The following is a 25,224-nucleotide window of genomic DNA, read 5'->3' on the forward strand; positions in this document are numbered from 1 at the left end:
CTCCCCCACTCATGCTGTCTCTGTCTCTCTCAAAAATAAGTAAATAAAAAACTTTAAAAAGTCAGATGTTTAGCCAACTGAGCCCCCCAGGCCCCCCAAGAACTTAGATTTTTTTTTAAAAAGAATCTTACTAGAGTGGATTTTAGATTTTCAGAAAGACTGAAAATGATACAGAGAATTCCCATATACCCCATAGGCAGTTCCCCCTATTACTAAGATCCTAGATGACTGTGGCACATTTGTTACAATTACCGAACCAATATCGACACATTGTTATGAACTAAGGTCCATACTTTCATTCACCTTTCCTTAGTTCTTACCTAATATTCATCTTCTGCTTCAGGATCCCACCCAGGATACCACATTACATTTAATAGTCATGTCTCCGTAGGCTCCTCTGGCTGAGACAGTTTCTCGACTTCCCTTGTTCTTAGTGATTTGACAGTGTTGAAAACCCTGGTCAAGTATTTCCAAGAATGTGCCTCAACTGGGATTTGTCTGATGGGGAGAGATGGGGAGAGAGACCACAGAGGTGAAGTGCCACCGGCTTCTCATTACTGAAAGTACACTATGTCACCGTGACTCACCACCGTAGGTGTTCGTTCACCTCAACCACCTGGCTGACAATGCAGGTTTCTCCACTGGAAACTTGGTCTCCCCATTCCTTCCCACACTGCACTCTGGAGGGAAATCACTGCAAACAGTCCCCTAAGGAGTGAGGAGTTTCGCTTCACCTTCTCGAGGAAGGAGTATCTACATAAATTATTTGGAGCTCTTCTGCACGAAATATTGGTCTGTTCTCCCCATTTTATGTGTTCGACCGTTCACTTAAACCAACATGGGCTCGGGGATATTTTATACATCGGATTATAATCTCTTCCTAGTTCGTTGTATCGCTCGAATTGTTCCAGCTTTGGCCACGGGCAGCTCTTCCAGCTGGCTCCTTTGTCTCTTTGACCTACCTTACCATTTGTGTGTGTGTGTATGGCACACGAAATTTCCCTTTTGGCACTACGAGATGCTCCAGGCTCATCCTGTGTAATTTCCTGCCCAAGCCTCACAGCAGCCATTTATCAAGGAGCCCTGGTTCCTTTCACTGGAAATGGTATTAAAAACAACGATCTGGGCTCTGGGTGTCTGAATTTGTGATACGCTTGCTACAGCTTTTTTTTTTTTTTTTTTTTAAACCAGAGACAGCCCTTGCTTAGTTTTGTTTCCCCGTCTAAGTACTTTACTGCCTTCCCAAACCAGTTTCAGTATCCGTCGGCAGAGGGCGCAAAAAAAACCCCAAAAAAAGCTAGTGCGGATGCATCACCGCTTACGCGTCTCCCAGTGAAGAACCACGCGAGATAAGGCGCGGAGGCGGGGCCTAGGAGGTGCGCAAGAGACCTGTCAAACCCGTACAGGGGCGGGGCGTATCTTGCGGCCTGGATCCGGAGCTGTCACGTGAGGGTCGGTGGTCAGCTGACTGGGGCGCAAGTTCCGCGGGGAGGTACCGGCCGAGACGGAGGATGCTGCTGATTGGTGGAGCAGGAGCCAGAGGGCGGGCACTTCGGGGCGGGTCTTTGACGGCGGGGACTACGACTGGCTTATGCGAGTCACGTGGGATATCGTAGGGCGCACCAGGAAGAGTGGGGTGTCCTACGCGGCTGTCTGCGCAAGCGTTGAAGCGGCGGCTCGCCGATTGGAGACGGTGAGTCACGGGTCCGTGTGCGCCTGCCGGTGGGGGCGTGGCCGGCAGGGGCGCACCTCGCTACCAGACCGCTGGTTGGCCGGCGCAGATCACATGGTGCCGGGCAGCAGGCGGCGCGCGCCGGTGCGACGTCAACGCCGCCCGCTAAGCTACCGCCGACCTGACTACCGCGGCCGGGCCTCGGCTGAGTACCCCGTGGGCCCGGGTCCGGCCGTTTGCTGAGTACCATTGCGGCCACCATGGACAACTCCGGGAAAGAAGCGGAGGCGATGGCGCTGCTGGCCGAGGCGGAGCGCAAAGTGAAGAACTCGCAGTCCTTTTTCTCGGGCCTGTTTGGGTAAGAACCGCGCCGAGGGGTCGGCGGGGACCTACGCTGAGAGGACGAAGGAGTCATGGCCCGAAGCGGCGGAGTAGAGTCGCAGGGCCCGAGCCTAGAGAACGGAGGGGATCCCGGGAGGAGGAGCCACGGTCTAAAGTGGTAGAGGGGACACCGGCCAAGGGCCAGGGGGCCCGGGCTGTGGGAGCTCGGTTTGAGGAGAGACCTCCCGAGATGGTGGGAGGGCCGTGGGCTGAGGACAGCCAAACGGGCAACACCGTCTTGAGGCTGTAAGAGGACCCAGGCTGAAGATGGGCCAAGAGGCCGGAGCGAACCTGGGCCGAGGGAACATGACCTGAGGCCTTGAAGGGGATCGGTTTGGGAGAGCAGCCGGGTCAAGAAGTCTTTTGGAGCTCTAGAGAACGTATTCGAAGGATACCTGACGGGCATAGTGGGCCCGGGACTGAGGACACCTGCCCGAGGGATTGACCTTTCTCCAAAGCGCGCAGCAGCGGATTTGCAGGAGCTCCGGGTGATGGTGAGAGGGTCGGGGCCAAGGTGATCCTGGGAGTGATGGGGCGCCCAAGTCTGGGACGTCTGAGGGCGCTTGAGAGAAAGCTGCACGAACCGGAGAACGAACCTGGACTTGAGGTGCTGGAGAGCATTGAGGACTTTCCGGGGGGGCCTGTCTTAGTCCGTGTGAGCCGCGATAACAAAATAGCCTAGAACGGGTGGCTTACGAACAGAAATTTAACTGTTCAGAGTTTTGGAGGCTAGAAGTCCAAGATCAGGATGTTGGCAGATATGATGTCCGGTGAAGGCCTGCTGCCTTGTAGACAGCCACCCCGTCACCACGTCCTCACGTTGTGGAAGGGGTGAACTAGCGCGTTGGAGTCTCTTTTCTAAAGGCACTTCCCCCTTTGGGAGGTGAGCAAATCACCCCCCAAAAGCTCCCATCTCCTCATGTCATCATCTTGGAGGTTAGGATCTCGGCACGTGAAATTTGCGGGGGGGACACAGTCCATAACGGGGCCGATCTCGGACGGTTCCCATTTGCCTTTTAGAAAGGACCGCGGCAGCTGGTGTGGGGGAGAAGTTGGGTCGGGGAGTGCAGGCAGTGGCGGTAATGACACCAGGTAATACTTATTATTAAGTACTCGGATTCTGAGTCAGACCTGGGCCAGGCACTTCACCTGCGTCCTTGCATTGAACCGTCACAACATCCCTGGGGGGCTGGACAGATTACTTTGCCCGGTTCCCCGGTAAGTAGGAGACCTGGTCTGTTTGATCCCAAAGCTATCTTGCTGCCACACTGGTTTCTCCCCGAGGCTGGTGCCCGTTTCTGGACGCTACACTTAAGAAAGATGGGGGCCAACTTAAGAGGAATTTCTAAGTTAGGGAACTCCCACCCCAGAACTCCTCCTTCCTCCCTGCCCCCCATGGCAGTTTTCTCCCGCTGTTTAATGAGTGCATCCCAGACCCTTCGAGCGCCAAGAGCAGTTGACACGGTGCTGAGAGAGGAGTGGGCAAGGCGAAGGCAGAGGCGCAGACGGAGCCTAAGAGCTGGGAGCATGGCAAGAGGTCAGCCGGGAGGACTCCTCCTGGCCAGCCCTCTCTCCTGGCCCCCCCGCCCCTCTGGAGCCAGGCTTCCGTGTGTGCAGCATTTCACAGCTGCCTTTTCTCAAGGCCCCCCCACACTGGCTTCAGGGACCGGAGAAGAGAGTGTTGGGGCTCAGCCCATCCCTCATGCGTTTCCCTCCCCTTTTAGAACCATCAGGAGTGACGGCATTCCAAATTGAGAGGTCTCTGCTCATGTCAACGGGCCAAGTAGGATAGCCCCCACCTGGGATCTGAGACAACCTCGCATCCTTAGACGTGAGGGCCTTCTTTGTTCTTCGCTGTTTCTGGGCTCCCAGACGCTAGAGGGCTTCTGTGCACCAGCAGCCCGAGAGGGAGGCAGTACCAGCCAGTTAGTAGATCAGAGCTCCTTGTATATCTTCCTCTGGCTCTTTCCTACCCCCCCTCAACCCAGCCGGTGCACACAGACCTGGGGAGGGGAGCTGTAGGGAATGGGGGAGCAGCCCAAACTTCTACTCTGGGAGCAAAAAGATGGAGATTTCCTGAGCAAAGCACAAATTGCGGAAAAGGATGGGGGATGGGGTAGATACACTTTTTCCCTCTTCCTGCCCCAGGGCTTCAGATGGATCCAGAAACTTCCCTGCTGTGCCCTGTTTGGAACTGTACAACTTCCAAATGGTGGTTCCGTTCCCTGGGGCTTTTCCTTGGCCCTGATGCCTCCTCCCTTGCCCCCCATCCCCTGCTGACCAAAATCCCAAGAGAAAAACTTCTTTCCACTTGGATGCTACCATTGGTAGGAAGTTTTTGCGTCTGTGAAATGAAAACCATAGCGATACCTACCTCATAGGGTTGCATGTGAAGCGATGAGCCTGATCTCTGTGTTTTGAGTACTTACTATTACTAAGTATCTTATTGGACGTTGAGCTAGAAGTGCTGGAAACGTACAGATGTCAGGGGGTTTGGTATACAAAGAGCGCATTTCTACAGATTAAATGTTGACAAATCAGTTCCCGTTTAAACCGCCTGTAGGCACCAGCCACCCCCGGGAGCCCTGCCAGCTGTCAGGATCCACAGCTGAAAACTCGGTGTCCCTTGCCCAGACCCAGAGCACAAGTCTTTCCCGAGGGGATGCGAGGTTTCAGGGCTACCCGGCCACGGTTCGGCTGCACCCCCGGGGTTCTGCCTTTATTGACGGAGGGGACTGCTGCTTTCGTGCAGAACTTCCAGTGTTCCTGGGTGGGACGGGACGGCTGAGAGACAAAGCCCTTTGAGAAACATTTTTTAAGAAAAGGAAACACGTTCGGTTCTGGGGCTACAGCGAAGTCATGTTGGGGCGCAGAGGGGCGTCGGTCCGAGAACCAGAGGGGGACCTGCCGGGCCACGTCGGCCCCTGCCTGTGAGCTCACAGGAAAGCAGTGGCCCGTAAATACGCACCTTCAGCAGGACGTAGGAAGGAGTGGGGCGGGTCGGAAGCCCCGGGCTCTGTGGAAACCGGAAGGTGGTGCCCCCCCTCCTGGCTAACCTGGGGGTCGCGGGGGAGGTGAAACCCACATCGAGATTGGAGCTAGGTAAACGTTTCTAGAACGTGCTCTCCCTGCCAGCCTGATAAGCGCCCAGCTGAGCACCTGCTGTGTGGTGGCCGCTCTCCCAGGTGCCCGCGTGCTTCCAGCAGCCCCGCCAGGTCCGGAGTCTTCCCCCCCCAGACACAGAGGGAACCGGGGCTCTCGAGCCGGGAGTCCGCTTTTGAGTCCAGGCCTCATCACAGCCCCCGGCTTTTCCAGCACCCCAGGTGACTCCAGAATTCCCGTTGCCAGGTGGCCGGCAGCCCTCGGACTGGATTTCTCCTCCTCCTTGTAATAGCAGCCGTTTGAGCACCTGCTCTGTTCTGGCCTCGGTGCCAGGTACTGAGCACGCGTCGTCCCTCCTCCCCGCAGAGGCTCTTCCCGGTTCGGTTTCGTTGCCTCCGTTTTACAGGTCAACAGACTGAGGCTCTGGGATCGCTAGCCCGAGGTCCCACAGTTATGAAAGGTGCCCGAAACTGATTTCAGCCCGGGTCCCTCGACCCCCGGGTCCATTCTATTTCTGCTCTCCATCTGTTACGGGCACGTCACAAGAGTGTCCTGCGATGGTGTCAGAACCGGGCAGTTAGTGTGTGTGACAGTTTATTCTTTTGTCGTTCCTGGGGCCTGTGTTGGCGGGGCTCTGCCCCCAGGAGCTCAGACACACGAGGCCCGGAGGAGGTGGTGCCCGCAGAGCGGGGCAGGCAGCGAGCGGCTCAGCTTTGCAGGCGGCCTGGGAGGAGCTGCCCAGGGATCCCGCAGCTCTGGCCCTGTTTTCCCGTGTTCCTTCTGCCTGCGGCACTGACGGGGGGCTCCGTGGGGGGCTGGTTTAATGACTCCCTCCCCTGCCCAGCGGCAGCTCGGCATGGCTGCAGCAGAGAACAGAGTCTGCTTGTGGGTGAGGGAAATCCACACGGCGGCGTTGGCTGTTCAGTCTGGCGGAGAAGCAAGAGCAGGCAGGGACCTTGTCCACCTTTTCTCTCTCTCTCTTTTTTTTTTTATGTTTATTTTTGAGAGAGCGAGAGGGGGAGGGGCAGAGAGCAGGGGACAGAGGAGCCGAAGCCAGCTCCATGCTGACGGCGGCCAGCCCGACGTGGGGCTCGAACTCACGAACCGTGAGATCGTGACCCGAGCCTCAGTGGGACGCTCAACCAGCCGACTCACCCAGCTGCCCCCTCCCACCCCCCTTTCTTACTTTCCAGAAGATAGAGGGAAGGAAGCCTCCCAGATCTCGTGAGTGAGTGAGAAGCAAGGCAGGACCGGATCTCCAGGACCCAAGTCCTGTTTCTGGTCCCTGCCGCCATCTGGCAGCGTGAGCTTGGGCAAGCCCCTTGACCTGTCCGAGCCTCAGCTCCCTCCTCAGTGAAGCAGGAGTAAAATACCCAAAGCCTTACTGTGAGGAACTCGGTGCTGCTTCAGGCGGGGTGCTTTAGGTCATCATAATAACGTAGAGAAGATACATAGAACGGCAGAGAAGGTCAGGGTGGGGACGGGCCTTTGGGGTCCATTCGTCCCCACTCGGGACAACGGAGGATCTGGGAAACTGAGGCGCCGACGGAGGGCCAGTGGCTGTGGCACTGCAGGGAGTGAGGAGGACCTAGAAGGGGATCCACCTGCCCTGCCTCGTGAGGCTCGGAGCAAAGCGCAGGTGGGGCGGGTGGCCCGATGCTGGGAGGCAGGAAGTGCCCAGGGGACAGAGGAAGGAGCCGGGAGGCTCTGCCCCGCGGACCCCCCCTGGCCCGCGGCCCACCGGGCCTTCTGTGCGTTGCTGGCACGGTGCTCCCCTCTCCATATGGCAGTCACTGGAGGTTGGTGGCTGCGCCTGGGAGCCCGGAGACTGCTTCCTCTGCCTGGGGAGGGGGCAGAGAGCAGAGCCGAGTGGGTAATTATAGACAGCCCTCCACCAGGCCGGTCCAAACCAGTTCCCTCTATTCCCGGCGTGGCTCGTGGTGTGGCTCGTGGCTCGGAGCCGAGCCGCCCGATGGGGAGAGCGAAGCAGAGGCAGCTTGGGGGAGGTCGGTGGGGGAGGGACAGTCAGCTGTCGCCTGTGCTGCCGCTGGGCTCTTCAGGAGAGGCCTGCCCAACTAGCTTTTCTGGATGTCCTGCAGGAGGCACGGGAGAAGGCCTGGGCTCTTCCGGCCGAGAGTTTGCCAGGCTCCCGTGAGGGATCTGAGCCCACCTGACCTCAGCGAGAGGCCCTGGAGTAAACCGCAGGTTTCCCTGCCGGGAGACAGCTTGCTAGAGCGCTGGAGCTGGGGGCTGCTTCCTCCCGGTCACTCTCTCTGCCACAAACCCCCCTGTTGCGTTAGAACAGGGCCCAGACCTTTCTCCTGGCCTCCAGCACGGGGGTCCCCTACCTGCCTATTCGGCCTCATTTCCTATCGCTCCCTGCACCGCAGCCATCCTGGCCCACTGCTGTTCTTGACCTGGCCGAGCTTGTTCCTGTCCTGGGGCCTTTGCACGTGCTGTGTGACTGCCGTCCGGAATGCTCTTCTCTCTTTCCGTGGGTGGCTCCTTAGTCACCTTCGAGGACCGAGCTGAAATCTCACGTCCTCCCAGTGGCTTGCCCTGATGTGCCTGACCAGGGAACCCCCTCCTCCCCCAGTCCCTCTTGTGCTTGCTTACTCCTCACATCGCCTCGCTGACTTCCTGTTTACTGCGGGCCGGGTCCTTCTCCTTTGTTTACTGCTGTCATCCACCGAATAAGTGGAATGAATGGCTCGTGTTTGTTCCCCAGGTGAATAAGCAGCTGTGCGAATGGCTCCTCCTTCAGGGCCTGCCAGTGACCCTAGGCAAGTCACTTGCCCCCTCTGAGAGCTCCATTTCCATTTCTGAACAGTCGGGATGGGACTCCAGGGGTTCCCCCTGTCATCGCAGGCCCCAAGTTACTGGGAGGAGGCAGGCCTGAGCAGACCTTAATCCCTCTGGCTTTCCCAGTCCGCGGTTAGAATGGTTGACCCAGAGCAGGCCTGGCGTGGAATCACAGAATTTCAGGCCGGCAGCTGACAGGCTTTGTGTTCTGTGTTCACTCTGTCCCGCTGAGCTGAAACAAACCAGCTGGGGCCGACTGTTCATTGTTGATCACCCGGCTCTGGGCCTCTCGGTGGGTCGGGCCATTTCTGCTTATCCAGGAGCCCGAGGTTTTTTTCAGAGCACGTCTGAACCTGGATAGAACCTAATTGTTGCCACAGAGAAGGGAAGGATGAGCCAGGGGATCCGTGGGATGAGGAGACCTAGGGTTTCGGTCGGTGAACACGTCCATCCCCTTTCAGTAAGAGAATATTCCCGAGAGGGTCCCCCAGAGGATTTTGTAGCTAGGCCTCAAAGGACCCTATGCCCGGGAAGGTTCTTCCCCTCTCCAAGGCCCAGAGTGCGTTCTAAAGAAGTCACTCCAAGCAGGGGCCCCAAGCCCAAGGTGTGTTGGGCCAGCTGGGGTGAGGTTGGCCAGGGAAGACCGCGGAACCGTGCAGAGTGAGTGTGGGAGGGCAGTCCTCGGGGCGCTTCCTGTGGAGCAGCGGAGGGTAGGGGGCCGGCATGGGCACAGCCCCGGCAGGCAGAGACTTTTCATCTAAAGAAGAACCTTACCTGCTGTGATTCGGAATCCCGGGCCCTGGATTCCAGCCCTAGCTAGCCTGACCAGGGGTGTCTGCCAGCTGACACAGCCTGACTCGGAACTGGTCCCCTAGGTCACCTAAAGCGATGGGTCCAGGTCAGCTTTTTCCCCTCCCGAACGCACCTGATCTTTCTGAATCACCTAGGACCATTGTTTGAAAAGCCCGATTCCAGGCCGCACCCAGCCCTGAGGGAAATCTTCAGGGGAGGGTGGCTGGGAGGCTCTGGCTTGATTACCGTGACCAGCTCCGGTGACCCAAAGGAAAGGACCTTCTGCCTTCGCGGTGCAGAATGAAGGCGTGCCCCCAGATTCCACGGAGGCCTCCCCCAACAGCCACAGCTGGGGCCGGCGAGTTTCCAGGGCCAGCGGACACGGGAGAGGGGCAACAGGGAAAATGATCTGTGTGGCTCTGTTGCTGGAAAATACCCGTCTTCTCTTCTTCAAGACAAAATACTGGTTGATGTCAGCGAAGAGAGAATCTGAAATCCATTTGGTAGAACTGAGCGTGTGGGATTTTTTTCTACTGCTGATGTGGGCGGTGGGAGCTTGACCTCGTGGGCTGAGCCTGGTTGCAGTATTGGAGGTGGAAGGACAGAAACGTGGTGGGGACTCAGACGAGGTTCTAATGAAGGGTCCCCCAATTCAGGAAGAGCTTCATATGCACCGCCTGCGTGGGAGATCAGGAAGTCAGGGTGAAACTGCCCAGACAGAGCGCTCTTTTTTTCCCCCTCAGTGTACTCCTTTGTATGTCTCTGGCCTCTACTCTTTTTTTTTTTTAATGTTTTTATTTATTTTTGAGGGAGAGAGAGAGACAGAGCACGAGGAGGGGAGGGGCAGAGAGAGAGGGAGACACAGAATCTGAAGCGGGCTCCAGCCTCCGAGCTGTCAGCAGAGAGCCCGACGCGGGGCTCGAACTCGTGAACCGTGAGATCATGACCTGAGCTGAAGGCGGATTCTCAATCTACTGAGCCATCCAGGTGCCCCTCAGGCCCCTACTCTTACACAATAAGTTCTTTGAAGGTGGTTTTGCCATTTTAAATAATTCTGTACTGAACATCCTTACAACTTTTCTGATTTAGTTTCTTGGGATAAATTGGCGGAAATGTAATTCATTGCTGGGCCACAGAACCAAATGTAAATCTTGGCATTTAAAAAGAGAAGTACTTTGTTTGTTTGTTTGCATTCTTCCCTGTACGTTTTAATAGATAAAATATGCAGATGATAAAGAATTCAGACAGTACCAGCGAGGCGTGCGTGCGTGGTGATTAAACCTGTCTGCCACGCCTGCCCCCCCCCCCCCACTTCTGTAGGGTTCCCGTAGACCCCACCTCCGAGAAGAATGCTGTGGCCAGTTTTTTGCGTACATCTGCTCAGTCCTGCAGTAGTAGTGACACACGTGCAGGGTCAAGAGGTCTACACTGAACAACCGCAGCGTGCGAGCCACGGGATTAAGGCATTGGGAAATGGCCAAGGCATCCAGAGCTGGGCTCCTCCCCCAGAATGCTTTGCAGTCTATTGGCAGAGGTGGGGTGGGGGTAAGGATTTGCAGAGAGCCTGGGAACCCATGGTCACCGAGCGGAAGTGGAAGAGACTGTCAGAGGCAGGGCTCACGGGGAGGTTGGAAGCCCCCCCTCCCGGAGTGAGGGTGGCCCACGCCTCCCCCGGGAGGGCCCCGGCAGCGAGCGTGTCTCTGTTCCAGGGAGTGGAGGCCGCGGACGCGGTCTCCCCTGAGCCCCCAGAGGAGGCCTGGGCTGCAGCGGGCTTCCCGGGGAAGTGATGGGGCGGGGGCGCGTCTGCACTGGCCCTGGGGCGGGATGCTTGCTTGCTCTTCAACACCAGACGGGTTTGTCTCATCTTGCCCCTTCTTTCCCCAGAGGCTCATCCAAAATAGAGGAAGCCTGTGAGATCTACACCCGAGCAGCAAACATGTTCAAAATGGCCAAAAACTGGAGCGGTATGTGATCTTTGCTACAACTCCTTCGTGGTCGAGTCTCCCGTTTTCCCTCCGCTTCCAGTCCCGAAGGCCTGACCCAGGGGTTAGCCTTGCAGCGCCACCCCCCTGCCCCAACCCCGCCACCTTTCTACGCCATCTTTGGCCTCAGAAGCCCATCGGCCTGCCATTGGCTCCTTTTGAGCTCACTGGGTTATTTTACCTGGGTCACAAGACCTTGGAGAGAGGTCTCTAAGGCTAAGGATAGATAGATTAGCGGATCCAGATTGTTCTTTGAGGGGTTTCTGAATTCTAGGCTCGGGGGTCCATTCCAGTGGTTCAGTTAACAGTGATCGTTAACCGTTTGTGGAGCACGCTCCTAAGCGCCAGGCGTGCATTCTGTGATCGAATGAATCGGCACAGCAGCCCTGTGAGGGTCAGTACCGTCCGTGTTCCCGTGGCTGGAAACGGAAGCTTTGCCCAGCCCCACGCCTAACAAGTGACGAAGTGAGAATTCGGAAGGCAGAGCTCCGACTCCGGAGCGGAGCACTTAACCTGCCCCGATGCTGGCTCTGTGACCTTTGAAGCCAGTGTGACCTAGGTCTGGGTCGCAGGCTGGCCGTGTGCCCCTGGAGAAGTCACTCGACGCCTCCGAATGTGATTCCTCCTCAGTAGGACCACAGGGACGGTGGTCCCAACCCCCACGGGGCCGTCGTGTGGACTCCCGGAGACATGGTGGCCGGGAGTGCCGCGTGTGTCCTTCCTGCTAGCTGCACTGCCTCCACCTCGGAGTGGAGGGAAAGCTCACAGAGGACTCTGGGCAGCAGATTAGCAAACTTCAGGAGCAGCGAGGAGGTGCCCCCCACAGCCCTCTCTGTGTTCTCGCTCTGACTAGGGGAGGACGCAGGTTGACGATGTCAGGTCGCTTAATGCTGGAGGAGGGCATCCGCCCGAAGAGAGCGTCCCAGGTCGTGCGCCTCCGCTTGGTGGGTGGAGTGTGATCGGAGTCGTGGCCGCTCTGGCTTTGGCCATGAGGTTGTGGTCAGACTCCCGGCGAGGCTGGAACGTGGCTGGCTCCCCCAAAGAGAGGCTGGCAGGCAGGGAGGGGCCCCTAGAGGCCAGAAAGGCGGAAAGTCTGGTTGGGAGCTGCCAGAGGGCTCCAGCTTGGAGCGTCAGCAAGACGGGGTAGAGGAAATTGAGTGAAGACAGGTTCTGGTTTGGGACCCAGGGAGGAACTTGCTGACCAGAAGGAGACGAAACCTGAAACGGGCCCCTGGAAGCAGTGGGGAGGGCCCCGGGCAGGACGGATCTCCTCGCTTTCTGAGGATGCTTTTGGTTTCCTGGAAATGGCAAGAGTTCTTCCTGAACTATCACAAAATACGTCGTGCGTAAAGCCACGTGCCAGGGATAATTTTACGCTCCCGAACTGATGGGGTGCCATCAGAGAAAGAAATGTTTGTTTGTCTTAGAGTTTATTTTGAGAAAGAGAGAAAGCTGGAATCGGGGAGGGGCAGGGAGAGAGAGGGAGAGGGAGAGAGAGAATCCCAAGCAGGTTCCGCACTGCCAGCACAGAGCCTGACCCGGGGCTCGATCCCATGAACCTGTGAGATCGTGACCTGAGCCGAAGTTGGACATTGAACCGACTGAGCCACCCAGGCACCCCAGGATATTTATTTTTCAGCCACATAGATGGTACTTTGCCCCTCAAATTTGTTACTCCCGCCCTGTTCCTCCAGCTGTTCAAATAAAAGCTTTGGGCTGTTTTTCATTTTTCTCCAATGACGCTACTCTCCTGGACAGTTTGCACTCAAGCCCTGCAAAATGATAAATCCTGCCTACTGAGAACCTGGGCTGCTTTGTCTTTCCTGCTGCTCTGAAGTTGCGGGATGGAGTCAGGCCCTCTGGTCCCCTTCCGGCTCAGGAATTCTGTGATTCGGATCCTGCTGGAGGAGGATGAAGGGAAGCATGGGGTCAGGCGGAGGCCGGCTGAGCTGAAGGTGGGGGTTGGAGCTCCCTGGTTAGCATAGCCGCACCCCCACTCCAGCCCTGGAGGAGGAGAGATCCCGTGGTCTCCTGCACGCCACAAGGCGGTTTAGGAGACAGACGTGTGACCAGAATGGCTTCCAACTGGTGCAACTAAGGACGGGACAGACTGGGCTTCCCGTGTGGTCACTGCTACCCTCTGCCCATGGGCACTTGTCCCCGAGTTCCTGCTGTCCCATGGGGCCACTGCTGGGCTTAGTTGGCGATAGTTTGTATATCCTTCATAGCTCTCGGCCCTGCCTGCCTTCTCTGTGGTTTTTTAGAAATGGTGGCCCTGGAAATTTCGGCAAAGGCTGGGACCAGGGCTGTGGGATTTTAGCTGGCCTCGGCCTGGCCGTCTCTTCGCACGCCCAGGGCTTAGGGGCCTCCCTCTTCCTCCAAGTCCACCTCACGGACTTTCCGGAGCCTCGGCCCCGGGGTCAGGAGGCCCGAAGTCGAGGCCTCCACCTCAGCTCAACCCAGGCCTGTCTTCCCCCCACCCCCCCCGGGGCCCCTCTGCATTCTCAAGAGAGCCGCCTCCCCAGGGCAGTGTCTGAGCGGCGTCTGATAAGTGGAGCCCCGCGAAGGCTGAGCTCACTCTTTTCTGTTCCAGCTGCCGGAAACGCTTTCTGCCAGGCCGCCCAGCTGCACCTGCAGCTCCAGAGCAAACACGACGCGGCCACCTGCTTCGTGGACGCCGGCAACGCGTTCAAGAAAGCTGACCCCCAAGGTGAGCCTCTGTGCGACGCTGGGCCCGGCCGCCCGCGCACCAGCCGAGCGCTCCCCGGAGAAGCCCTCCGGTGTCCGCGAGGCTCCGGTTTTTTCCAGGGGCCAACACACGCCGGAGGCTGGCAGGAGGCTGGCAGGCAGACGCTTGGGCTTGAACCTCAGAATTGGCTCCCTTCCGGTTGGCATTTGCATCCCGCTCCAAGCCTCCGCCTCCCCCTGCTGCTCGGTGTGCGCAGCCGATCGCTTCCCTCCCGAAGCCGGGAGCATTTGGGAGTGGGAGTTACATTGCAGACCCGCCGCATGCCAAGGAGAGAGGAAAATCTGTTCTGTTGTCAGAATTAACATGCAGAAGGGGGTGGGAGGGGTTCTAAGACCGGCCAGGTAGGAGTTGATGCCGAAAAAGGAGCGGAAATTATCCCGACCTGGCTTCCCAACACGCTTTGGGGGGGGGATCAGAACGGAGCCCGAGATGCGGTTGCCAGAGAACAAGTTACTTAAAATGCGGGAGTGTTTGGGGATAGGAGCCCGGTTTGGGACTGACTCATGGTGAGAAGACCGTTTGTCCCACAGCCCAGCGGGGACCAGGCTCTGGGGTTTTGTGGAGCTGGAATTTCAGTTCATTTTTTTCATCCTGGTGCCAGACACAGGTGGCTAACTTTTTCATTTTAGCAAGCGTGAAGACGTTTTCTTCAAGTGACCCCTCGTTGTCACTGTGCTCTCAGAAGAGAATAGGGAACATGTGAATGTTTCAAGGAAAAGGAAAGAAAGAAAAGGAGATGCCGCACCTTGGAGTAAAGACCTGTCCTTCCCAAGAGAGTCAGAGAGGTGTTTGCACGGATCGGTGAGCGCGGGCCACACCCAAGCGCTGGGGAATTGTTGGCGGATCCGTTACCCGTACCCGGGGATATTTAGTTCCCAGTCGGGGATTTGATCAGTGTAGACCAAGTGGCTCTTCTGTGTCCCCAAGCTTGACCGGTCACTGCTCCGTAGCTGGGTATGTCACAGGTATTGGCCTGAGGGGTCATGTGGTGAGCTGAGGCCTGGCCAGAACCAGAGCAGAGGCCTTGTGATGGGGTGGGCCACCGCAGGCTGCGTGGACAGTGTGACGACGACCCAGGGACGTCTGTGTCCGTTCCCCGCCCGCATCCCCCCGGGAACTCCCCACCTCAGCCTTCCCTCTGTCCCCGGGGAAACCGGTCTACCTGGAGAAGCTGCCTTAGCTTCTGGGCCTTCACCTGCTGCCCCTGGGTGACTGGAAGGACTCGTTTCTGGGGCAGGAGTTGAGCGCCAGGCTCTGTGACACGTGCACAGCGCTATTTGTTCTTTAAACAAACCTCGGCCCTTCCCTTGGACGGGCCCCCACCCGACGCCGCGTCCTTCGTCACCTGGCTTTCGATCTGAGCTTTTTCAGCTGAGGCTCAGCACGGCAGGGGGTGCGTTGGGTGCTGGGTTCTGGTCCGGGGCCTATGGCCCCCATGCCTGGCCTTAGTAAGTGCAGAGGGTGGCCGAGGTGTCCCTGCCCCAGTGGGAAAGCAGCCGACATGGCCGTCGTGGAGCCCAGGGGCCACTTTGGTTTCTCCGGGGATCAGCGGACATGGTTTGCTGCCCTGGGAGCTGAGGTGGGGAGGGGGTGGATTTGGGGTGGGAAGGACCTTTCAGAGAACGAGAGGGGCAATGGTGAGGAGGGGACCCTGATTTGGGCAGAGCCAGGACTGAGTTCCTCGGCTGGAGTGCCAAGTTCTTGGTGCTAATCAGGGAGGGGCGTTGGGGCCGAGTCCCAGCACCGCTGCCTCGCTGTCGTCCGCCCCCGCAGTGGCTCACAGAGTGCGTGGCTGAGTGTGGTCTCCCTAGTGTGAATGGAGCCTGTGCCCCTGTGGCCTTGGGCAGTCACTTAATCCTCTGGGCGTCTGTTTCCTGGTCTGGTGAAGCAGAGACCGAGTGTGAAAGAACGCGCGGACCTGCCCAGTGCGGCACCTGGTGTGTGATAAGTATCTAGGAAGGGGTGGCCCTTGGCTCCCATCAGACAGAGGCCCGGCCTCCCCCAGCCTCCTCCTCTTGGCACTGTGCCTTGTGAAACAGAGCTGGAGGGCCCACTTGGAACCCTGCCAGGTCTCCCCGAGCAGGTGGCCAGCTCCCTGGGGCCTTGCTGGCCACCGTGCCTGCCTCGAAGGCCTGTGTCCTGTGTCAGCACCTCCTACGGGAGTCCCGGAGGGCCCTCCCCGGAGAGGCGGCTGGGGCCGCTCAGGAGGCCTGCCAGAGCCAGCCAGGGTGGAAGGAAAGGATTCGGTGCCTGTCACCGCCCTCGCCCTCTGCGAGTCTGCCCAGAGTGCGGGCTGGGGGCAGCCTGCCCACCCCCTTGGTGGCTGGGGGTGCGGGGGAGTGATGCCCATAGCTGTCAGCGGCTCCCCGATTTCCTATAGCCACCTGATAGCCAGGCCCGGGCATGCCTACTGCGTGGTTAGACGTGGTAGCGTCTCTTTTTAACCCGTTCCACTTCCCCGTGGGATTCTGTGGTCTGCCCCCGTTTCACTGGGACGGGCTGAGTCCCAGGCCTGATACGGGCAAGTGCGGCCGGACGGCGGGGCCGCTGGAGCACAGGAGGTGGGCCCGGGGCCCCGGGCCGCATGACTCCCAGTATGCCTCAGCCAGGCCTTCCCCTCTGGGCCATGGCACCCGCCACCCCCGTCCCGGGCTGGCTCCCATCCAGGGGTGCGCCGGCCGCTCATCGGTGGGGTCCTGGTAACCGGAGATAAGCTGGTTGTATCTAGTTTGTCGGTGTCCTGCCTGCCGGCGCTCTCCCCGGGGCATCGGCGGGCAGCCCGCTGCTTTCAGGGACAGCTGTTCCTGAGCCGGGAGCAGGCGTGAAGGGGACTTAACCCCGTGAGTCCGTGTTGCCGCCGGGGGGGGGGGGGTGGTGAGCCTTCTGCCCCCGCTGCCACTGCAGGGACCGAGCCTTGGCGACAGCACTCGGGCCTGGTGCCCGCAGGCCCGTGGGGACAGCTGGGGGCCTCCGGTCCCCCTCCTGGGCTGCTCGTCTCTCACCGGGAGCAACCTTTGCCCCCTGGGCCAGGTGCCAGGCTGGGCTCCCTGGTGTTCCAGAAGGGGGAGCCACCGGCACCCCCTGGGGTGGAGGATGAAGCAGGGGTGGGAGGTGCGGAGCCGGCTCCTTGTCGCCCTTATTTTCATCATTGTGTCGCGGCCCGGTGCTGGCTCGTCAGATCCAGAAACGCTGTGTTTCGAAATATGCACCTGTGTTAAAGTGAGACTATTTCCGGCTGTATTTTTTCTCCCTTTTCCTCTGCGTTCTCTCCCTTTTCTCTTCTTCTGCTTCCTTTTTGCTTCCTTTTCTTCTTCTCTCGCGCCTTGAGCTTTCAGCTGCTTCCCATCCTTGACCAGAATGGTTCTCTGAATCCTTCCGGCGCCCCCAGAGGCCTTTCAGAATTGGATCAAACCTGCAGACACCCCTTCCCCCAGAGTAGGGCTGACACACACCCACTTTTTGCCTGTAAACTTAGGGGCCGGGGAGCTTGTGGACTCCCTGAAGGCCCAGCCCCAGTCTGAGGCTAAGAGCCTCTGCTCACCTGTCTCCCTGGGTCATGAGACCTTTGGGGCCCTGAGAGCAGGCCAGGCTTGGCTCCTCTGTGGCTCCTCTGTGGCCCCTCAGCCCAGCGGGCCCGGCTCACCGTGGGGGACCTTGGGGGTGGACCAGGAGCCTTGTGGGTATCCTGGATGGCAGGGGGACCTTCCAGGCCCACCCCAGCACGGAGCCCACATCCCGTGTCTGTCCGGGCTCTCTTCCTTCCCCCCGCACCTCCCCCAGCACCCTTTCTTCTGAGATGCATTAAAAGAGATCCAGCCTGAGAGCTCATCTCTGTCTGCTAGAAAGTGCCTCCCACTCATGCCGCTCTCTCTCCTCCAAATAACGTGTCAAAGAGAAAAAAAAAAAAAGCAACAGCCGAATTTAAGGTCTTGGAACAGGTGGTGCAACAAAGGTAGCCGAATTCTGTCTCTCACGGGCCACCCTGGTGTTCGCCTCGTTGGGGACACCTGTGGTGTGGGGAGCTGGCACGCGGCGGGTGAAGGCGGGCGGGGAGAACAGAGGGCTGTGCTGAATGCTGAGAAAATGATGGGGACTCCAGCCAGAGGGGCCTCGGGGTCCCGGTGTCCAGCCCCCTCCTGCCCGAGATGGGGGCCAGGCAGGTGCAGGGGACCGTGGCAGACTTGGGGTCCCGCAGTGACGGGGTACCAGAGTCCGGGTGGAGCCCGGGCGTCCCTCGGGTGTCGGGCTTGGCCGTCCCTGGCCAGGACCCCTTGTCCTGGAGGGCAGGGCCTCGGCGGGCCTGGCTCAAGACGCCCATGGGAGTCTGGCTGTCAGCCTGACCGTGTCCGGTCCCTGGGGCTGCTGGGAAGGTGGTGGCAGTGTGGCAGCCTGAGGGAGAGGGCAGCCCTCAGCAGGTAGCAGTCCGCGGCACGGTACGTTAGTCTAAGAGCGTTACTTGGGGCTCAGGTGTCCCTTCACCTCCCCTCCCGCCACGGCCATGGCCACGAGGGCACAGCGGAACACCTGCTCTGCTTTCTCCTCTTCCTCCTCCTCCTTCTGGCTTCTGCTGAAATAACCTCTCTTTCTCATTTCTCCCTGCTTCCCTTTTTCTCTCCGCAGAGGCCATTAACTGTTTGATGAGAGCGATCGAGATCTACACGGACATGGTAAGGGCCACTGCCTGTCTCGTCCCTCCTGCTCTACACCTTGCTCCAGCCTGCCCTCCCTGGCGCCAGCTTTAGGAGCAGGTGGGGGGGGGTGGTGGTCACCTGCGCCGGCCTGGCTCCCGACAGCTCCCGCCACAGCACAGGGGAAGTTACGTTTGTAGAAGTTACGGCTGTCGGGGGCCTTTCCCCTTGCTGGTCCTTCCCCTCCTGCACCCCATTTGATTAGCGGGCCAGGGGGGAGGTGGGGCCCAGAGCTGGCTCAGCCCCCGCCCTGTCCCCGGGGAGCATCCCCACGACAGATGAGGCCCAGAGGCAGCTCCACCAGGGAGCCAGGACCAGAGACCAAAACCGGGCTCCGGCTCCCATCCGCTCTGCGTTTTGCCGCTCCACACTCTGCCTCTGTCTCGCCAGACCCCTTCCCAGGCCGGAACCGGGTCCTGCCTCCTACCAGGTCCAGTACCATACTGGAGTGTTGTAGTTAGAGCGGCGACAGCGGCCGCCAGATTCCCTCCGCCGAGTGGGTCAATCCTCCCCTGCAACGGCCCTGTGAGGTGGAAAGTGTTACCCCATTTGACGGGGATGGGGGGCCCAGACAAGCAATGTGACTTGCCCAGGGACACGTGCCTGCGAACAGCAGTTGCTGAGACCCGAAACTAGGCCTCGCCGAGCCCGGGGCTTTGCCCTTTCCCGATGTCCCTTGGCAAGCGGGTGTCCGTAGACCAGCCCCGTGTGCCAAACGGCCGGCCAGGAGCCCAGTTCTGCGGGCCCCTCTGCCCCCCACCCCAGGTAGAAGCTGGTAGCCTGTGCTTAGCTCCTCTGGAAGCTAGGGCCGTCCCTGGGGAGAGCCGTGCATGTCTGCGGGGGAAGCTGGGGATTGTTGGCCTGTGAGGGGGCCGTCTCCACGGCCACACGGGGGGAATGGGAGGCCAAGAAATTCCCGTGCGGTGTGGATGCTCGGACCCACTTTCTCCAGGGCTTTTACTGGGTGACCGTGGGCTGGTCGTTCCCCTGATCTGGGCCCCCTGTCCAGCGCTTCCTCAGGCCGGGGCCTCTGCCAGGTACCTGTGCACCCACATTATCTCTGGCGTTGCTCCGCCCACCTGTGCCCCTGTGGACGGGATGGACACGGAGGCTGCGTGTGGGGGGGCTTGCCCAGGGTCACCGCATCGGGCCAGCGCAGAGACCAGGCCTCTCCCTGGAGCCTCCTGTTTAGGGCCCCTCGGTGCCTTCTCATGCGCACCTCACCGGTGGCTGAGGGGCAGGAAATCCCCGGCTCCGGGGGCCTGGAGGGGCGAGGAAGGGCTGGGCTGGGGTGCTGGGGACGTCCCTCGTCACAGATGGCCCCTGCCCACATCCCACCCAGGGCCGATTCACGATCGCGGCCAAGCACCACATCTCCATCGCTGAGATCTACGAGACGGAGCTGGTGGACATCGAGAAGGTGAGGGGGAGTCGGGAGGCCCTGCCTGGCTGCCGGGGGAGCGCTGCGGCAGCTGGGGCCCCTTGGGCCGGGGCTCGCGTCCACTGGGGGAGGCGTCTGGTGCCCAGAAGGGGGCATGGGGCGTTGGCCGAGCACGGGTCAGGGGCTCCTGCCGTGCCCCAGGCAGGGCCGGGCCCCTGGCAGACAAAGGTTGCATCGCTTCCCCATGTCTCCTCAGGCCATCGCCCACTACGAGCAGTCTGCAGACTACTACAAAGGGGAAGAGTCCAACAGGTACCGGGCAGCGGGCTCCCCCCGCCCCTCCCCTCGCCCTCCCCAGCCCCCTGGAAGCCCCCCCCCCCAACACTGCCACCGCCACCGACTTCTGCCTCTGTCCCCGCCCCACACAGCTCAGCCAACAAGTGCCTGCTGAAGGTGGCTGGTTATGCGGCTCAGCTGGAGCAGTATCAGAAGGCCATTGACATCTATGAGCAGGTGGGGACAGGTGTGGCCTGTCGTCCCTGCACGGTGCTCCCTCCGTTACCTCCCCGCGCTCATCCTGTCCTCCCTGGCGAAACCTCTCCACCCACCACTCCCCGCAGTGTCGCCGCCCTCTCCTCTGTGCCCTCTCCCCTGTGCGCGTCTCACAGAGAGCTTCCTGGGAGGCCCAGGGAACGGGAAGAATCGCGGAGGCCTGGGGTGGCCGGAGGTGGCTGAGCAGCCCCCAGGAGGCATGGTGGGGGGGACGGGAAGGGAGCGACCCACGGGTGTGCAGGTTCCCTTGGGCTGGGAGGGGCAGGTGGGGCGGGCGAGGCTGTCCCGGTAGGTTCGGCACCGCCAAAAGAAAGGCAGGCAGCTGGCCTTGGAGGAGAGGGGGGCGGGCGCCGGCTCTCAAGTTCCCGCCTCCTGCCGCCCTCTGCCCACCAGTGTGTCTGCCTCCCTCGGGCCTGACAGTGGGGCCGCCACCTCCCTGTCATCTCGTCATCTCGGCTGCCTCGGCGGGGCGGGCACGGACACCTGGCTTCGGCCCTGTGGCAGCCCACCCCCCTGTCACACGCTGCTCTGTGGCCGCCCGCACACCGTTGGCTGACTTCTCTGGGCTGGTCCTCGGCCTCCCTGCCCTTGGTGTCTCGGGTTAACCGGGCTTCAGCCTGGACACAGACGCACTGACCCCTCCTACCCCCCGGCTGCCAGCCCCGAGCTTATGGTGCCACCTGCACATGCGCACAGGTGGGAACCAATGCCATGGACAGCCCCCTCCTCAAGTACAGCGCCAAGGACTACTTCTTCAAGGCGGCCCTCTGTCACTTCTGCATCGACATGCTCAATGCCAAGGTGAGCGCGGCCCCGTGGGCCCACCCAGGGCCTCCCCCTCCTCCCAGTGGCCACCCCGGAGCCCTGGGTCTGTCATTAGGCCAAGGCCCCTCTTGGCAAGGGGTGAGCCCCTCCCTCACGTCTGGTGCCTGCAGTCAGCTGTGGGCAGGACAGGATGGCACGCCTCGTTCTCACTGGCGTGTTTCTGTTCCTGGTGTCACGCGCCCGGTCTCCGTAGCTTTTGAGTTTGCCCAGCTCCTGGCTCACTTGGTGCCAGGCTTTTTCTTCCGTGAGAGCATGTTTTGGGTCCTTACCGCGTCCCTTGAGGTCGGCACCACTGTTACCCCGTTGTACAGCTGAGGATGCTGAGGCCGGAGCCCCTTATTCAAGGCCACAGGGCTGGATTCCAGATCTTTGACTCCCAGAGTCATGATTTATACTGTAGCACGCGTGCCCACACCACCCATTTTCAGGGCTTCTCGGCAAGAGCGGAGCCAGTGCTGGCTGAGGGGGCAGGGAATGGCCTAGCCGGAGGAGGAGCTGGAGTCCTCGGGGTCCGGGTTCGGCATTTCCTGGGGTCTCCGGCCACCCCGCCCTCAGCCTCGGGGTGTGTCTGAGCACGGCCGCCAGCCCCCGCTCCCGCTGTGGGCGAGAGCTCAGGCTTTGCTGTCGGGCCGGTCCACGTCCCCGCCCCCACGTCCCCTGTGCCCCAAGCAGGTCATTGCGTTTCCCCGCTTTCAAAACGGGGGTCCCCATCACGTGGCCCTCCCCGGGGCCTCACGGTGGTTAACTGAGAAGTGCCCAGCACCAGCCCTGGCACGTAGGAGGTACTCCTGCGAGGCGGTTGGTGTTTGCCCCCTGCCCTGGGCACCGGCCTGGGAAACCCTTCCCGCTTCCTCCCCACAAGCTGTCACTGCAGCCACGCTTGGCCCAGCACAGCCCCACGGAGGTGCCGCCAGGCACAGAGCCAGGTGACGCTGGGGGAGGGGCACAGAGAAGGACTCAGGGGCCAGGTGTCTCCAGGTCCCCTTGGCTGCCAGGCCGGTGGCTCCGATGGCCCCTCTTCATGAGCTTGTCCCCTCTTTCCACCCTTGTGACGTTTAGCTCGCCGTCCAGAAGTATGAGGAGCTGTTCCCTGCGTTCTCTGGCTCCCGGGAGTGCACGCTAATGAAAGTGAGTGCTGGGTGGGCTGGGGGCAGCGGGGGAGGGCAGCCGCGGGCTCCAGTCATCGTAACTGCCGAGATCTGCGCGGTGGTTCTTAAGGATCTTCCGTCTTTGTTTTGTTTTCCCTCCTGTGCTGTGTGGGCCTCCGTTTTCTAGCTGGGAAAAGTAAGGCTCGGGTGGCGACGGAGACGGCAGAGCTGGGAGGCCGCGTGATCTCACGCACGCACGCACACACCTGCATGCACACGCACAGGGCAGGACTGGAAACTACCCCTTCCTCCCGGCACGGGAGCCCCCTGACCTGCACCGCCGGGTCAGGCGTGGATCTAACGGGTGGATCCAGTCCAGGTCAGGCACGCGGCCGGCCTTGGCCCCTGACCCGTCTGCCTGCCATTTTCTTGCAGAAATTGTTAGACGCCCACGAGGAGCAGAACATTGACAGCTACACCGAAGCGGTGAGTGGCCGTGGCGGGGCCCGCCCTCCTCAGACACACTCTCCTGGGAATCCCACCCACCCTTTCTCTGGCCCCGGCCCTGTCCCCGGCCCTGGCTGTGAATTCCTTTGTCCAGTCACCCCAGAATTCTCCCAAGGAGCCCCAGAGGTACAGGGAGGTGTTCTCCCCACATTAGAGATGATGGCAGTGAGGTGCGGGGACTCGTCCTCGGCCCCTTGGGGGCAGAGCTGGGATGCAGACCCGTGTGTGTCTGCCCCTGAAGGCCAAGGTCTTTGCGGCACTCGGTGCCCCAGGTGAGCAGCTGGGAGGAGCAGGGAGGGAGGGGGACGCGTCGTGGAAGGGCTCCCTCTTCCAGCACCAACCTCCGTAACAACCACCCCACGGAGGTGTTTCTTCCTTTCCATACTCTGTTCTGAACATTCTGGAACTCTGTTGGGCCCAGGTCAGGTCCTGATCCAGTCGTCTGGACTGCATCTGTCAATCACGTTTCCTGGGGGCCCTTCAGGAATCCTACACCGCTACCGATGACAGAGACCAGAGTCCCTCCGGTCCATCCTGCCCCGGGCGGTGGGTGGGACATGAGGAGGATCAGCCACAGAGAAGGGAGAAGCAGGGCCACGGCAGGGCGACAGGCCCCCATCCCCGTGGCGTCCGGAACAGGCCGCCCTCACGCGGCCAGGCCTGTTTCCCACCCAGAAAACAAGGAAGCTGGACCGTTCTATGCCGCAGAAATCCTTTCTCTGCCCCAAGGCAGCCTTAGAGGGAGCCCCCCTCCCCTTGCTCCTCCTCAGGGAGGCTGGCCGGGAAACACCCAGAGAACCTGGGACTGGGGACGAGGAGGGCGTCAGCGCCCTCTGCCACCTCCCCCGCTGTGTCGCAGGTGAAGGAGTATGACTCCATCTCCCGGCTGGACCAGTGGCTCACCACCATGCTGCTTCGCATCAAGAAGACGATCCAGGGTGACGAGGAAGACCTGCGCTAAGCGTCCCCAGCTCCCTGGCACCCGTCCTCCTGCCCCGTCTTCTCTACCCCCGCGCCCCTCCAGCGCGTGAGCCCAGAGACGTGGGGCCGAGACCTTGGCTGCGAGACCTCCCCTCCCTTCCCGCAGAGGAGTCTCCCCAAGCCGCGGTGCGGGCTCAGCACTGCCGCGGGGCCCCCGAGGCTGGGCCTGCCGGCCGGACAGTCCCCCTCTGTTCTCGCTGCACCCCCTCGCCTCCTGCCCGTTTATTTAATCCCCCCCCCCCCCCCCAGAGGTGCCCTTCTCTACCCCAAACACAGAATCTCTGACACAGACCCGTTTGCCGTGGGTGCCGCCAGGGGTCGGGGGTCAGCATCTGGTCCCCCGCCTCCTGACCGGCTGAGTCGCGAGACTGGCTTGGGTCTCTCCCACCTGTCCTCCAGCCGAGCCCTGAGCACACGTAGCCGCTGAGATTTGCTCTCCCCGTGGGGGCGGGCTCCTTCCCCTCCGGTGCCGGGAACCCCCACGGCATCCTGCAGCCCTGACCTCTCAGGATAGACCGCAGGCCCTGGAGCTCAGAGGGCCGTCCCCGCGCCCACCCTGACATCTGCTCCTTCCCTAGTGCTTTGAGGTTTTGTGGTCGGAAGCTGCAGCTGGCCTGAGAAAGAAAAATAAAAAAGAACACTTCGCATGAGTCTCTCTTCCTCCTCACCTCTGCTGCCCCGTTGTGTCTCTGGGGCTGGTGTCCTGTCTCCCTTCCCGCCTGGTCCCCACCCTGGGCTCTGGGCACACTCTGTGGGGAAGAAGAGGGTGAGTGTGACCGGGATCCTGGGCTCAGGGAGGAGCCGCGGGCTTGGCATTCTGGGCGCACCTGCCTCGATCCAACGTTCTCCGGGTTCTGCGGGCCTCGGTTTCCTCCCCTGGGACAGCGGGGCGGGGGCCGCGTCAGCCTCATCTGGCTGGAGGGAGGGAAGGCAACGAGACCAGCAGTAAGGGTGGGAGAGGCCCACCGAACCTCTCGGCTTCCCCTCGTGTCCATGTTGCCCTGAAAGGAGGGTGGAAAGCCCCGGTGGCATCTGTTGGGGCCCGCTGAGCTCACAAGAAAAGGGAGGAGACGACTTAGGTGGGCAGGGCATGAGGACGACCAAGTGGGTATCGGAAGGAACCACAGGAGTGGCCTCGGAAAGCTTGGTCAGAACCACCTGTCTCGTCCACACCCCACGACGTAGGCATGTGTGTTGGGGAGCAGTCTGATGTGCTTGCACTGCCCCAGGCACGGGGCTGGGCCCTCCTGGCTGGGGGGCGGGGAGGGGGACACAAAGCTGGAGGAGGCTCACGACACACAGAGTCACCATACCATGGGATGTCAGGAAGTGAGTGGGGGGTCGGGGGACAGGATGCAGAGGCAGGCCTGCCCGGGAGACCCAGGTGGAGACCCACCCTCAAAGAGGTGCTCCAGACAACGGCCTGGAAGAAGTTCAAGAGAGGTTCAGGTTCATGGTGTCAAGGGAGCGTGGACCGTAACACCCTGCCCTGCTCCTGTCCCCTTCAGCTCCTCCCACAGCTCCAGGGGACTGATGATGGCTGCCTCGAACTCAGTTCTAAGATTCCTGAGAGCTGAGATCGATTGCTGATGTCTGCTGTGGGCACAGGCTGAAGGTTAAGTGGCACCTGAGTCTGTTTCTGCCGTCAGTGACCTAAACAGAGAGTCTCAACTCTGGCTGTGCTGAAAATCATTAAAAGTACACAGGCTTGGGGCGCCTGGG

The 25,224-nt window shown here is 60.5% G+C and overlaps 1 protein-coding gene across 2 annotated transcripts; it reads left to right on the forward strand.

Annotated features, from left to right (window-relative positions):
• The first annotated feature begins 1,630 nt into the window (after positions 1–1,630).
• On the forward strand, positions 1,631–24,152 carry NAPA (NSF attachment protein alpha). Of its 2 annotated transcripts, none has more exons than XM_043598555.1 (11): positions 1,631–2,030; positions 10,634–10,713; positions 13,325–13,441; positions 18,101–18,147; positions 19,511–19,588; positions 19,806–19,861; positions 19,978–20,062; positions 20,798–20,902; positions 21,986–22,054; positions 22,450–22,500; positions 23,381–24,152. In XM_043598555.1, the coding sequence occupies exons 1-11, from the start codon at positions 1,933–1,935 to the stop codon at positions 23,480–23,482; spliced, it is 888 nt and encodes a 295-aa protein (XP_043454490.1). In that variant the 5' UTR covers positions 1,631–1,932; the 3' UTR covers positions 23,483–24,152. The 2 variants fall into 2 exon arrangements, with proteins under 2 accessions (XP_043454490.1, XP_043454491.1); XM_043598556.1 differs by lacking the exon at positions 1,631–2,030 and adding an exon at positions 7,297–7,883.
• Positions 24,153–25,224: the final 1,072 nt, after the last annotated feature.

Source organism: Prionailurus bengalensis, chromosome E2 (assembly GCF_016509475.1).
Source record: "Prionailurus bengalensis isolate Pbe53 chromosome E2, Fcat_Pben_1.1_paternal_pri, whole genome shotgun sequence".
Lineage (NCBI taxonomy): Eukaryota > Metazoa > Chordata > Mammalia > Carnivora > Felidae > Prionailurus > Prionailurus bengalensis.

Coding starts and splice junctions, on each gene's coding strand:
- NAPA (XM_043598555.1), top strand. CDS start 1,933: ATGGACAACTCCGGGAAAGAAGCGGAGGCGATGGCGCTGCTGGCCGAG. Junction 10,714..13,324: donor AATGGCCAAAAACTGGAGCG/GTATGTGATCTT, acceptor TTTCTGTTCCAG/CTGCCGGAAACGCTTTCTGC. Junction 20,063..20,797: donor CCATTGACATCTATGAGCAG/GTGGGGACAGGT, acceptor ACATGCGCACAG/GTGGGAACCAATGCCATGGA.